Source organism: Amphiura filiformis, chromosome 15 (assembly GCF_039555335.1).
Source record: "Amphiura filiformis chromosome 15, Afil_fr2py, whole genome shotgun sequence".
Taxonomy (NCBI): domain Eukaryota; kingdom Metazoa; phylum Echinodermata; class Ophiuroidea; order Amphilepidida; family Amphiuridae; genus Amphiura; species Amphiura filiformis.
In genome coordinates this window covers 38391492-38406545 of record NC_092642.1, presented here as the reverse complement: position 1 = coordinate 38406545, position 15054 = coordinate 38391492, and the positions used below count along the sequence as shown (strand labels likewise).

The following is a 15054-nucleotide window of genomic DNA, read 5'->3' as shown; positions in this document are numbered from 1 at the left end:
ATGAAATCAATCAAGCAAAAGGTATTAGACCGATGTGCATAATAGACTCGAAATTAAGAGAAAATCACTGTTAGCATAATAATTATTATAGAATTTGTTACGGTACAACGAATTCCGATGAATTTTTATTGAAAGTTATGAATAAAATGCTGGAAAATACTTTAATTTTTCACTCCTTTTTACTGCTCAAATAAATTTAATCGCCATTTTTCTTATGCACATATGCCAACAATTTTTATTCCCTCCCCCTCTTACGCACGCTTTGCGCATTTAAAATGGCGAAAATTGTGGACGGCCCCTAATATAGCTGGCTTTATTATTATCATCACGGGTCAGTAGGCTTTTAAATGATATCATGCATACACGATGTACAATTATAGTTGAACTTGTGTTGTTTCCGCAGTCAATCCAATTTATATAAGTTATTTTTGCCACCAGGTTCATTACAAACAGTTATACAGGCCCGTACGCAGCGGGGGGAGGGTGCGGGGGGTGCGACGCACCTCCTCCAATTTGGAAAAGTATTGAAAAAGTCCCAAAATTTAAACAAAAATCATTTTTTTAACGCTTTTTGGACAAAAAGGTCCAAATTTGTCCACTTTTCACAAAATCGCCCCCCCCCCTTGGAAAAAAGTCCACTTTTTCAAAATCAGCACCCCCAAATTAAATCCTGCCTACGGACCTGAGTTTATACAGGCAAAGTCTCATTTAAACTTCGTGGGCATTTGATAAAAGTTAATGTTTTTAATTAACATTCTGAAGTTAATTAATTATTTATCTCTTTATGATTTATGATTAATGACTGATCGAACCCTGGATCGAACGGCGAAGTCGGTGTAGCCCTGCAACAACGGTAACCTTTGGCGTCAAATGATAATTATTACAATGAATGACTCATTATTGAAAAACATTATTGTAAACATTTTGAATGAATGTTCATAAGTTAATTAATTATTTCTCTCTTCTTGAAATAAGATAATTAAAAGGGCATTTCGTGATCCACAGCCTCATCCCCCCACTTTTCTCAAAAAAAGTTGAGATTTTTATACCACTGGATACCTCTGGCTACATAATGTTTATGTACCAAATATTTCTTGCAGATTAATTCGTTTAGCAAAAATATCGCCAAATTTGAATTTCGTTCTGGTATACCAGAACGAAATTACAACAGTGGCCTATGGAGCAGTGTAATACACATAATCATGCATATCTCGCAAACGCAAAATCGGAATCAACTGAAATTTTGGGAATAAGCTTTTTTCGTGGATATCTACTGAAAAATGTCATAAAAAGAGGATGCTAGGATCACAAAATCCTCCTTTAATGGAAACCGATAATTATGGACACTTATGGAAAGCAAAGCAAAATTATGAATATTAATTAAATTTATAATTTACTAATTTACCTCTTCTTTATCATAATTATTAATGGCATTATTAATTAAATTACTACGATGTTGTTTTGAATCTCTGTCGTTCGTTTATTTAATTTGCTGAATTAATTGATTTATGTATTGCACTGAGTTAAAGGAGGATTTCGTGATCCTAGCATCCTCTTTTTATGACATTTGTCAGTAGATATCCACGAAAAAAGCTTATTTCCAAAATTTCAGTTGATTCCGATTTTGCGTTTGCGAGTTATGCATGATTAGGCCGTATAAAATTAATGTTTTGGTTCTCGTCCAGAGGATTTTCATGAATTGATGAGGGAGGGAGGTGTTTTTTTTTTTTTTTTTTTTCAATGTAAAATTAGCATTGTCAGTAGTTTTCGGTCTTCTCCAACAGTGCTCGAGGAAACGATGAGGCCCTTTTTTTTTCAAATGTGAGATTCTGAGGGATAAAGCCCCTAGAGTACCACAAAAAGACTTGGAAGTGATGCTTGTTCTCTAATAAACTTATTTATATGTATGAAGATTTCATAAATCATTCCAAAGTCTAAAAAAATTGAAAAATCTATAAAAAAAAAAAAATCTGACAAATCCCAGAAATTGAGGAGGGAGGGACGAGAACCAAAATATTAATTTTACACGGCCTTATGTGTATTACACTGCTCCATAGACAATGTGTTGTAATTTCGTTCTGGTGCACCAGAACGAAATTCAAATTTGGCGATATTTTTGCTAACCGAATTAATCTGCAAGAAATATTTGGTACATAAACAATATGTAGCCAGAGGTATCCAGTGGGGTAAAAATCTCAACTTTTTTTTTGGAAAAGTGGGGGGATGAGGCTGTGGATCACGAAATGCCCCTTTAATCCAAACATCATTCAATATAATATATTCCTGGCTGATTATGGAAAGTAAAGCAATAATTATGAATATTAATTAAATTTAAAATTTATTAATGTTCCTCTTCTTCATTATATAGGCCTAGTGGCATTACAATGTTGTTTTGAATCTCTTTTCGTTCGTTTATTTAATTTGCTGAAAGTTAATTGATTTATTTATTGCACTGAGTTAATCCATAAACATCATTCACTGTAATCCGATCATCGAGTTTCGCGCCGTCGGCGTAGCAGGGCTAAAACTAGGGTAGCTTCGCCGACGGCCAAATGTGGTAGGGTATACTAAAGCTTAGCCGCATATTTATTATGGAAAAACCATGAAAAACAACTTACTAAATATATTCATATTGCTCGATTTACAAATTGCAGTATCCTGTCTATATGTGTGCATGCATGCACACACTACATGTACATAGGTCACAGTAGGTCACAATAATGTTGCTGTTTGTGCTGTATGTTTGGCTTAATGATACATAGTAGGGCCTATTAGTAATGGTTTAATGACGTGCTGTATGATATTCAAACGGTGAAACCAGTGGTGTACAATAGGCCTATACATGATAATTGGTATTAAACGTGTCCAGCATATATAAGCCTTATCATGTAAGTATAGCAGCAGTATTGAATTGATCATATTTTCATGCAGGGCCATATAGAATAGGGCCCTAGTACCTATTGGCATTATATAGGCCTATAGGAGTGAGCTATATGAGCTTATTTGGCTAGACTAGACGCAGCACTTGTCCATCCAGCTCCGTATACATGGTATTTATATGTCTATTCGTCAAATTCATATAAATGATATAATCATATAGGCGTAAATATATATTTATGACCTGCTATCATAGCCGAGTTGGATGATATACTATCTTAGCATAAAATATAGGCTAGTCATCTTTTTAATGCTATAGGCCTACTTTCAATAGACAACCGGCTGCTATATAAGTTAGGTTATTCAATAGACTGTGCAGGCTGTTATAAGTTACTAAAAAGCAAATAACATTCATCTTGCTATCTTCGATAGAGAGCAGGCTGTTATCTTCAGTAGACAGCAGGCTGTATATTATGATCTTAGGTATAAATAACATATCTTATTGCTATCTTTAAATTAGGCTACTATAGTAAATTATTAGGCCTAGATATCCAATATTGCTGCAGGTGCAGCTATCTTCAATATATATTAGCTGTTGTGAGCTACTGTCTCACAAGTAGGCCTAAATGTGTTCATCTTAATCTTATTGTTACGGTATCTTCAGTAGATATCAAGCTGTTATAAGTTAAAACATGTTCATCTTATTTCTATCTTCAGTAGATATCAAGCTGTTATAAGTTTCTCTCTTAGGTAAATAACATTTTCACCATATTACTATCTTCAGTAGATATCAAGCTGTTATAAGTTACTCTCTTAGGTAAATAACATTTTCATCTTATTACTATCTTCAGTAGATATCAAGCTGTTATAAGTTACTCTCTTAAGTAAATAACATTTTCACCATATTACTATCTTCAGTAGATATCAAGCTGTTATAAGTTACTCTCTTAGGTAAATAACATTTTCACCATATTACTATCTTCAGTAGATATCAATCTGTTATAAGTTTCTCTCTTAGGTAAATAACATTTTCACCATATTACTATCTTCAGTAGATATCAAGCTGTTATAAGTTACTCTCTTAGGTAAATAACATTTTCATCTTATTACTATCTTCAGTAGATATCAAGCTGTTATAAGTTACTCTCTTAAGTAAATAACATTTTCACCATATTACTATCTTCAGTAGATATCAAGCTGTTATAAGTTACTCTCTTAGGTAAATAACATTTTCACCATATTACTATCTTCAGTAGATATCAAGCTGTTATAAGTTTCTCTCTTAGGTAAATAACATTTTCACCTGAGAAGAATCGTCTCAGATTTTCACCATATTACTATCCTCAGTAGATATCAATATGTTATAAGTTTCTCTCTTAGGTAAATAACATTTTCACCATATTACTATCTTCAGTAGATATCAAGCTGTTATAAGTAAATGTTACTCTCTTAGGTAAATAACATTTTCACCATATTACTATCCTCAGTAGATATCAATATGTTATAAGTTTCTCTCTTAGGTAAATAACATTTTCACCATATTACTATCTTCAGTAGATAGCAGGCTGTTATAAGTTACTCTCTTAGGTAAATAACATTTTCACCATATTACTATCTTCAGTAGATATTACTATCTTCAGTAGATATCAAGCTGTTATAAGTTACTCTCTTAGGTAAATAACATTTTCATCTTATTACTATCTTCAGTACATATCAAGCTGTTATAAGTTACTCTCTTAAGTAAATAACATTTTCACCATATTACTATCTTCAGTAGATATCAAGCTGTTATAAGTTACTCTCTTAAGTAAATAACATTTTCACCATATTACTATCTTCAGTAGATATCAATCTGTTATAAGTTTCTCTCTTAGGTAAATAACATTTTCACCATATTACTATCTTCAGTAGATATCAAGCTGTTATAAGTTACTCTCTTAGGTAAATAACATTTTCATCTTATTACTATCTTCAGTAGATATCAAGCTGTTATAAGTTACTCTCTTAAGTAAATAACATTTTCACCATATTACTATCTTCAGTAGATATCAAGCTGTTATAAGTTACTCTCTTAGGTAAATAACATTTTCACCATATTACTATCTTCAGTAGATATCAAGCTGTTATAAGTTTCTCTCTTAGGTAAATAACATTTTCACCTGAGACGAATCGTCTCAGATTTTCACCATATTACTATCCTCAGTAGATATCAATATGTTATAAGTTTCTCTCTTAGGTAAATAACATTTTCACCATATTACTATCTTCAGTAGATATCAAGCTGTTATAAGTAAATGTTACTCTCTTAGGTAAATAACATTTTCACCATATTACTATCCTCAGTAGATATCAATATGTTATAAGTTTCTCTCTTAGGTAAATAACATTTTCACCATATTACTATCTTCAGTAGATAGCAGGCTGTTATAAGTTACTCTCTTAGGTAAATAACATTTTCACCATATTACTATCTTCAGTAGATATTACTATCTTCAGTAGATATCAAGCTGTTATAAGTTTCTCTCTTAGGTAAATAACATTTTCACCATATTACTATCTTCAGTAGATATCAAGCTGTTATAAGTTACTCTCTTAGGTAAATAACATTTTCATCTTATTACTATCTTCAGTAGATATCAAGCTGTTATAAGTTACTCTCTTAAGTAAATAACATTTTCACCATATTACTATCTTCAGTAGATATCAAGCTGTTATAAGTTACTCTCTTAAGTAAATAACATTTTCACCATATTACTATCTTCAGTAGATATCAAGCTGTTATAAGTTACTCTCTTAGGTAAATAACATTTTCACCATATTACTATCTTCAGTAGATATCAATCTGTTATAAGTTTCTCTCTTAGGTAAATAACATTTTCACCATATTACTATCTTCAGTAGATATCAAGCTGTTATAAGTTACTGTCTTAGGTAAATAACATTTTCATCTTATTACTATCTTCAGTAGATAGCAATCTGTTATAAGTTACTCTCTTAAGTAAATAACATTTTCACCATATTACTATCTTCAGTAGATATCAAGCTGTTATAAGTTACTCTCTTAGGTAAATAACATTTTCACCATATTACTATCTTCAGTAGATATCAATCTGTTATAAGTTTCTCTCTTAGGTAAATAACATTTTCACCATATTACTATCTTCAGTAGATATCAAGCTGTTATAAGTTACTCTCTTAAGTAAATAACATTTTCACCATATTACTATCTTCAGTAGATATCAAGCTGTTATAAGTTACTCTCTTAGGTAAATAACATTTTCACCATATTACTATCTGCAGTAGATATCAAGCTGTTATAGGTTTCTCTCTTAGGTAAATAACATTTTCACCTGAGACGAATCGTCTCAGATTTTCACCATATTACTATCCTCAGTAGATATCAATATGTTATAAGTTTTTCTCTTAGGTAAATAACATTTTCACCATATTACTATCTTCAGTAGATATCAAGCTGTTATAAGTAAATGTTACTCTCTTAGGTAAATAACATTTTCACCATATTACTATCCTCAGTAGATATCAATATGTTATAAGTTTCTCTCTTAGGTAAATAACATTTTCACCATATTACTATCTTCAGTAGATAGCAGGCTGTTATAAGTTACTCTCTTAGGTAAATAACATTTTCACCATATTACTATCTTCAGTAGATATTAAGCTGTTATAAGTTACTCTCTTAGGTAAATAACATTTTCACCATATTACTATCTTCAGTAGATAGCAAGCTGTTAAAGTTACTCTCTTAGGTAAATAACATTTTCACCATATTACTATCTTCAGTAGATATCAATCTGTTATAAGTTACTCTCTTAGGTAAATAACATTTCACCATATTACTGTCTTCAGTAGATAGCAAGCTTTAATCTAGAGATTTGGAGGATGCTCTTAAATTAATTACATTTCTTGCTATAAATAATCAGGTTGCTGTCCTATTTGTTTGATTTGTTCAATACACATAGTAAGTGGTTATTTACAGTTTTCAGGTATATAAAATTAACATAACTAACAGTTTTCAGCAGCCAGAAAAATGATGAAGCCTTTTTTACTTAAGATAACAAGGGACCGGTTAGATCCCTTAGAGTTAGTTCCACAAAAACACTTGCAAGTGATTCATGCTTTCTAATTTATTAACTTGTTTGTCAACATTAACATTTAACAAAAGTATTAAAAACTTTAAAGTTTAATATGAAAATTGAAAAATAAAACAAAATATGGGCTGATCCCAGAAAGTGAGGTGGGAGGCGGACGTGAAACAAATTATTATTTTTATTTGGCCTAAGCTACAGATCAAAAAGTTATTCAAGTTGCAATTATCCATGGATATACCAGGATATCTTAAATATGCTTGATAACTATAAGTAGATATCAGTACTTGTTGATTTCGCACACAAAAGAAAAAAAATTAAAAACCTATCTGGGTCACACAATATTCAAACGCTCAATTATGACAGACCTATACTACCAAATCTATAAAAAAGGTAACAGGTGTTTTGTGTGATATTCCAATTAAAATCCATACACCCCTATGAAATACATAACTTTAGTCTTCCACACAGGGGGTGTGTATTTTAGATGGGGTTTCCAGAATGGGAGGGCGGGTTAGTGTAGTGGTCTTCTCACTCGCTTCTCACCACTGTGGCCCGGGTTCAATTCTTGGCGCCACATGTGAGTTTGGTTGCCGATCCATGCTCGTCCTCGCAGGTTTTTCTCCGGGTGCTCGGTTTTCCTCCTGCATCTAAAATCGGACCTCTTCCCATATCCCTGTCCCGTCATATCCGGATGGCGTCCCTTAAATTTAGTAGCCTCTGAGCACTATTGGGATTAGCCTGGCTTTGGCCGAATGTTATAAATAAAAATAATAAATAACTCCATTTGAAATCTACACCCCCTGTGTGGAAAATTCAGGTCATGTCTTCCATAAGGGGTGTATGGCTTTCAACTGGCATAGCGCATTTCAATTATATGGCGACCATTTATAATAGTTACACTGGAGGCAACATAATGGTTGTCTTCTGGTATGTGATTTAATGCTAAAGTGAAGCAAATCATACAGGTAACAAATCTATTTTTGAATTTGTGAAATTAAGGGCCCTGGTATGAACGTTTGGACAGTATTTTTTGTGGGACATGAGAGCACATCAGACATATCAAATTGAATTCTGAATACGAGGAATGTCCTTCTGATATCAAATAATTTTGATTTTTTGAAATTTGTGATATAATACAAATTTTATGACAAATTATTAAAATTTGATATTTTGTTTAAATTTTTGATATTTAACAGTAAATTTTCTACATCGAATGATTCAAATTTCACAATTATTTCATTTTATGGATCCACATTACAATCATTTTGCTAATGTTAACTTTTGAACTTAGGCTATAAAATGGGTCCAAAGAGTAATGGAAGGGCCACTTCTATCACTGGGCTATTCCATTTAAAATCCACACTACCCCTGTGGAAGATTTAGCTAAAGTCTTCTTCGGAGAGAGTTTCGAATAGAATAGAGAAATTGGTAACTTCTATTTGAAATACTCACTCCAGTTGTGGAAGATATAGGTAAAGCCATAAAACAGAGGGAGTATGGGTTTCGAACTGGTTAACCCTGACCAATTACATTTGAAAAACATACTGCCCCTGTGGAAGATATTTCCAAAATCTTCCACAGGGGTAGTGTGGATTTTAAATGGAATGGCCCAATATATTCTTTTTTCACAACTTTGCAGTGACTATAACAGATCCACTACCACACTGCCATTAATCTGTGTCAAGATACACTAGCATGGCACACAAAATGACGGACACCCGGACGGACCCTGATCAAAAATATGATTATGAGATGCTTAACAAGAAACCAAAAGCACTCCATAAACATCGCTTTCTGGACTCAGATGTAGATATCAACATGATCAAAGGCAGGAAATGTCAACGTTGCTGTTTGGTCATTATTGGATTGTTGACCATTGCAGGCATATTGTATCTCATCTTATGCCTCCCAAGGAATAAAGGCATACAAATGTCTGCTGATGGGGAAGCGAAAACATATATCCCAGTGACTCTGGTTGAATCCCTGCAGAACTGGCCAATAAGAATGGTGCATTTTGTTTGGACGGGACAGCGCCTACTTATTATTTCAGAAAAGGTAAATTAATCAAAGTATTTGCATGTATAAAAAAGCCACTCTTATAATTAGTTCTGCAATATTGCATTTTATTAAGAGCCACAGACAATGACAGAATGAAAATCATCTGCTCTTTAATCATCCGGTATATAAACCGAAATATTAGGACATAAGCTGAAATTATAAGCTGGTCCTTGTTCAACAAAGTTATATCAGAAAATGGTACCTCTTTAACAAGTTTCTCAACTTCTTAGTCTCCATAGCAGCCAGTTTAGTTCCGCTCCCTCCACACAAACAGAGGGAGCGGAGGAGACTACTATCAACTACCAACATGTACCTTCCATTTATTTCACACATTTCAGGAAAAGACAGAGGTCAAAGGTCTTGGGTGTTGCACCTTCAGGGAGGTAGTTGGTGTTGGGACCTTCCAGACTGTTACAATAGAAGCTTCTCAGCACTAGGATCCTCTGCTGCACAGTACCTGCCAACTCATAGAGAGTTGCAGGGGATATATTCTGACAGTCCACACGTGAATCCAGATTTCCATGATTGGAATGTAGCCCATGTGAACTACTGTGATGGTGCAGCATTTTCAGGTTTGTTATATAGCAGTCAAGAGCCACACAATAATGGGAGTACCCCCTTCCCTTCCCAGGTGAGTGGCCTTATAGATTTCAACAACTATTTAAAGGTCTGTAACAAGATCAACAGCCTTCATCCCCCAATTTTCCTCATTGTTGATGAGTTTTTGGTATCTTATGATCATGTTACCCCCCTCTCCATTAACCTGATTCAGACTCAAATTAAAAAAAATAGACTTGCATGGCATGATTAATTTAACCATTGGCAAAATTCCATCAGAGAGAGAAAATCACTACAATACTACATCTGGGTAATGATAAGTCTCAAGATACAAATTTGTATACCTGCATCTGACATAAATCCTAATTTGGCATCCGCATCAGTCGGTCGGAATGGAGGAAGATAGTGGATGGAATAAAGGAAGATTCAAGTAAACTCTTCTGTCTTTCATCAGCTGTTTCGATGGTTAGGCCAATATCCCTCTTGACAGTGTCAGGCTATTGAAGTGGCCTTCTGCCTGTATCTATTTGGTTTCCCATCAGGAAGAGTCCAGAAAATCAGTTGGGAGACAGACTGGTCAATTGTGTGAATGCAATGACCAGAAAAACAGAAGGGACATTGTCTAATTAATAACCAGAGGGATGTTGCCATACAATGTAGTGTTTGGAATGTGGTCTTGCCAGATGACACCCGACGCAACAGTTTTGTGTAGCATCCATTGAGTTGGCCCTCTATTTTCAATAGTATATGGTCAAGTTTCTGACCCATGCAACAGAATGCTTTCTACACAGACCTTGAAGAGTCTGATTTTCATTGATGAGGTTGGACTTAACAAGCTATATGACATCGTATATTTTTTTCTTTCTTAGGCAACGTATCCGATCCAGTAGTACATAAGGACCAGACTCTGTACTTCCGTGGTGCTCTAGTTCTAGACCTGGTCATCAATTTCCTCATACAATCTGAAGGCATGGGAGATGCTGATAGAATTATCTTGACTGGAAGTTCAGGTATGTATGTAATAAGGTCATATGGTACTAAGAATATGGTGTGTGTATATAGGTAATTCCATTTGAAATTCATACACCCCCTGCTGACCTTCCACACAGGGGTATGGATATCAAATGGGTCAGCCGAATCTTTTGCAGTGTATGACAAGTGGTGCTTGCATACACTTGTTGTTTTTACCTTGTAAAAGGGATGTTTTTATGCTCCGGAAAAGTCGGTTCTTTCGTCTTTTTTAACCTTAATTTTGACAGGTTTTGGTTTGAAAAAATGTGTTTTTCCTGTGCTTCACATGCAATGCATGAAATAAGTTTGACACAGGTTAATTTAAATATCGGAGGCGGTCCTGAGTAAGTGATGCTTGTGATCATCAAAATAAAACCCATGCTCACAGGGTATTACATTTCAGATCTCATAATGGGTTTTATTTTTCTCCCATGTGCATTTTTCCTGGGAGGGGGAAAATAGCAAATACTTTTGTTTGGGCCTATTATTTGTCATACCCTGCAGAAATTAACTCTATTATTAAAAGCAAAATGACCCAAACCGGAAAATATGGCCTGAACTTTGACTCGCCTTAAAAACACCTTGTGTTAAAAATAAAAATTGTCATACTTTATTTTCTCTCAGCTGGTGCTTCAGCAGTTGTACTTCACATAGATCATATCAAGACATTGCTGCCAGATGGCATTCCTCTTCATGGTCTTGTAGATGCTGGTCTCTTTCTGGACACCAAGAGCATGTCCAATGTATACCGCTTCAGAAAGTGTACTCAAAGTGCTTATAATATACAACAAGTATGGGGTGAGTATTATGCACAATATTCAATAAAAGAAAATTGTATGTTGTTTCCATTTTAATTTCATGTTAAAATGTGCTAGTGTGCAATGCATGATTCTTCTTCAACTGGACAGTCCAATGTGCTAATAAACTATGCAAATGGCAGCAGTGAAAAGGAATCTCATAGAATTGGGTAAATGAACCATACGAGTATCCCGTCCTTCAGAGGGGTTAGGCTGTTGGTTCTGTGGTTTCTTGCAGTCAGATTCAGAAAGAGTAGGGTGTTACCCCTTTCAATCCATCCTATAGTTCACATTTTCCTAAAGTTGAGACCCCTACAGAGTAGGTCTAGAGATTTATGATTAATTCTCTGCATAGCTATAGGCTTCAACATAAACAAGAGCACCAATGGTGCTGTAGCTCATTTTCCCTAATTAAATATGCAAATTAGCTAATTAATATGCCTAACATTTGAGTATTTTTTGTTTATATCAGTTACTTTGTACCAAGTTTTGAATTTCTATGATCTTCACACAAAAACCGATTACACCTGTCTCACCTTAATATAAAGCAGGGCCAAATTTTTACGAGCTGCATAGTCAATAAGATAACAATAATGTTAATTGGACCACTAAGTACTTATCTTGGAGACAAACAACTGGGTGAGAAGGAAAACAAGAAACAATTATATTGAGGGTTTAGGACCATACACTGCAAACCCAAAGTGCCTATATTTCAGCAGATCCTCTAAAATTGGTTTGGCAGTGACAATGAGGGATTAATTACTAAATATAGGCACACATTTAGACCACTATTTGGGGAGTATACAATCCAGAAGATCAGACCTCAAATGTAGTCTGATAAATATACTCAAAATTAGACACTATAAGCCCAAAACAGCTCTTATAAATCATTGCAAAGGAGCAATTTCCAGTTCAGTGAATTGCTAGCAAACAATAAGCATGGATTTCAATGGTGATGTTAGTATTATTTGAACAGTAATTTTACATATAGTTGTACAACAATCAACATTGAATAACAGTTAGTGATCTTCAGAAAAAGTGTAAAACAAACCATTTGGGCTGGTAAATTGGGAGGGAGCTAGCAGACCATGAATGTGTCTATAATTGCTTCCATAAGTAATTTTGTCCAGTATCAGTTTAACAAAGGCTAATATTCATATCTAATCTCCAATACTAGAAGTTTTGCTGAATTTAGACGTTCTGGGTTTGCAGTGATAGCTGCTCCATAGACATTTGTGTAATTTCTGCATTCTATATTGTACACATTTTACACCTGGCAGCTATTGCAGGAAGGGTTTTCTTGCCCTAAACCCTTAATGTGTACTTTATATCTTATATACAAAATTGTAAAAACACATAGGTAGGGTTTATGCAATAGCTGTCAAGTGCTTTATTTTTAAGATTATGTACAATATAGAATGCAGAAATGGACAAATGTCTATAGGGTAACTATTGCAGAATGACCTTCTCGATATCATTACAACTTTCAAAACATGTTTGCCTGACCTAATTAAGTGTATTTAATTAGCTCTCAGTTTATTTACTCAGTATTTTATAACTGCTAAGCCTTTATAGTTGTTTACTGGTCCCCCCAAAACCTCCCAATTGGAAACATATTACACATTATTAGCACATAGTAGCACCATTGAGTTATTAGTTGGCCTTGGTGCAATATCTATGGACTTGCCAATGTAAGGCAAAGCAACCCTGAAAAGCAAACATTGAAGGAACAAAATTCAACATCTCTTTTACAAAATCGCCAGATCAAGGAGTTTGTACAGTGTTTGTAATATGAAAAGCACCACAAACAGTCTGCATAGGAGACTATTCCATGAAATTTGGTAAAAATTTTCGTAACAAAATGCTCTAAAAATGACACTTTCCGTCCGAATTTTCCTAGCTAAATAAGTAACAATCATGAACGATCATGCAAAGATCGCCGCCTCAAATTACCAGATCCATTGCTCAAACGATGTAGCAAAAAAAAAAAAAAACATACAGAAATCCGGATCATGCCTATAGTTCATTGCGTTACGCAATGAGCTAAAAATTAGTTTTGAGATATTTTCTCAAAATATCAAGAGCTATCTCAAGAACCACTGAACTAATACTAGGCTTGTTTGTACTCATTTTAATTCATTTTTCATGCTAATTCAAAACACTAGGCAGTTCATTTGTCAAGATTTAGTTCAGATTCTGACATTTTCTTGATAATTTTTTGACTTTTCTTAACTATTTCTTTACAATTTAAATAAACAAATAAAGAAATAGTAAAGAAAATGTCTGAACCTTGAATAAATCTGCAACAAATGAATTTCCTAGTGAAATATGGTCATGAAAGTTTACAATGCTGAAATTTTTGAATATTTAAACAAATGTGTACAACAATTACCCAAAGATACAACAAGAGCATACTGGAGAGTAAAGAAAAGCAAAGGAATCATTTGATTGACTCTTTGCCTTAACTATAAACACATATCTAATTTATAAACTCTTGCATTTCAGGAAGCCTCAATGAAGCCTGTGTGAAAGACCAACCCCAAGACACAAGATGGAAGTGTTTCTTTTCTGTATATGCCTACAAATATGTGCAATCACCAGTCTTCTACATGCACACTGCATACGATAGATGGCAGTTATGGTATATACTAGAAATGAAATGCCATCCCACAAAGTGCCCAGAACAACTCTCAAATATGATGGATTTTTACACAAAATTCATTAACTTTGCTAAAGAGGTACAAAAGAAATCTAAGAAAAACGGGATGTTTATATCATCTTGTTACGATCACAGTCAAGCATATGATGATGAACCCTATCAGAGATACATAGTTGATGGAAAGACTCCACAACAAGCTTTTGGTGACTGGTATTTTGAGCGTATTCCTGAAGGGAGTTCATTTTACTTTGATTGTGAAGATAGTTATGACTGTAATCCAACTTGTGATTGGAGTTTGGAGTTTTACAAAAATATATCTGAGCAGCAGCTGAAAGACTCAAATGAAATGTGTTCTGTAACCAGCAAGTTATGAACTTTCAGAATAAGAATTATCAAATAATGGTGCTGGTGTATAGTGGGCTTCAACCGCCATATATTTACTATATTTTAAAGATTTTCTATATTTCCCTATATAGTTAAGGGAAGGGGTATGAACGTTTGGACAGTATTTATTGTGGGACATTAGAGCACATCAGACATATCGAATTGCATTCTGAATACGAAGAATGGCCTTCTGATATATCAAATAATTTTGATTTTTTGAAATTCGCAATGTAATACACATTTTATGGCAAATCATTAAAAATTGATATTTTTGATATTTAACAGTACTCAAAGTAAACTTTATAAATCTGATGATTTCTACCTAAAGTGTATGTAGGTGGGATGAAAAGCCGACGATCAATTGAAAATTTTGACCTTTCATTATTGAAGATATGGATTTTTTCCCCAAAACACCAAAAAAAAATTAGGTCTTTTGGGAAAAAATCCATATCTTCAATATGAAAGGTCAAAATTTTCAATTGATCGTCGGGACTTTTCCTCCCAGCTACATACACTTCATATTCAGAATGCAATTCGATATGTCTGATGTGCTCTCATGTCCCACAAAAATACTGTCCAAGCGCTTATTCCAGATCCCTTA

General features: G+C 34.0%; 1 protein-coding gene across 1 annotated transcript; it reads left to right on the top strand.

The window, feature by feature from the left end:
- Positions 1–2724: 2724 nt before the first annotated feature.
- LOC140171606 (uncharacterized) lies at positions 2725–14821 on the top strand. The gene is made up of 6 exons (XM_072194890.1): positions 2725–2888; positions 8626–9041; positions 9383–9616; positions 10472–10612; positions 11238–11411; positions 13916–14821. Exons 4-6 carry the CDS (start codon positions 10573–10575, stop codon positions 14440–14442), a joined length of 741 nt encoding a protein of 246 aa, XP_072050991.1. The 5' UTR covers positions 2725–2888; positions 8626–9041; positions 9383–9616; positions 10472–10572; the 3' UTR covers positions 14443–14821.
- Positions 14822–15054: the final 233 nt, after the last annotated feature.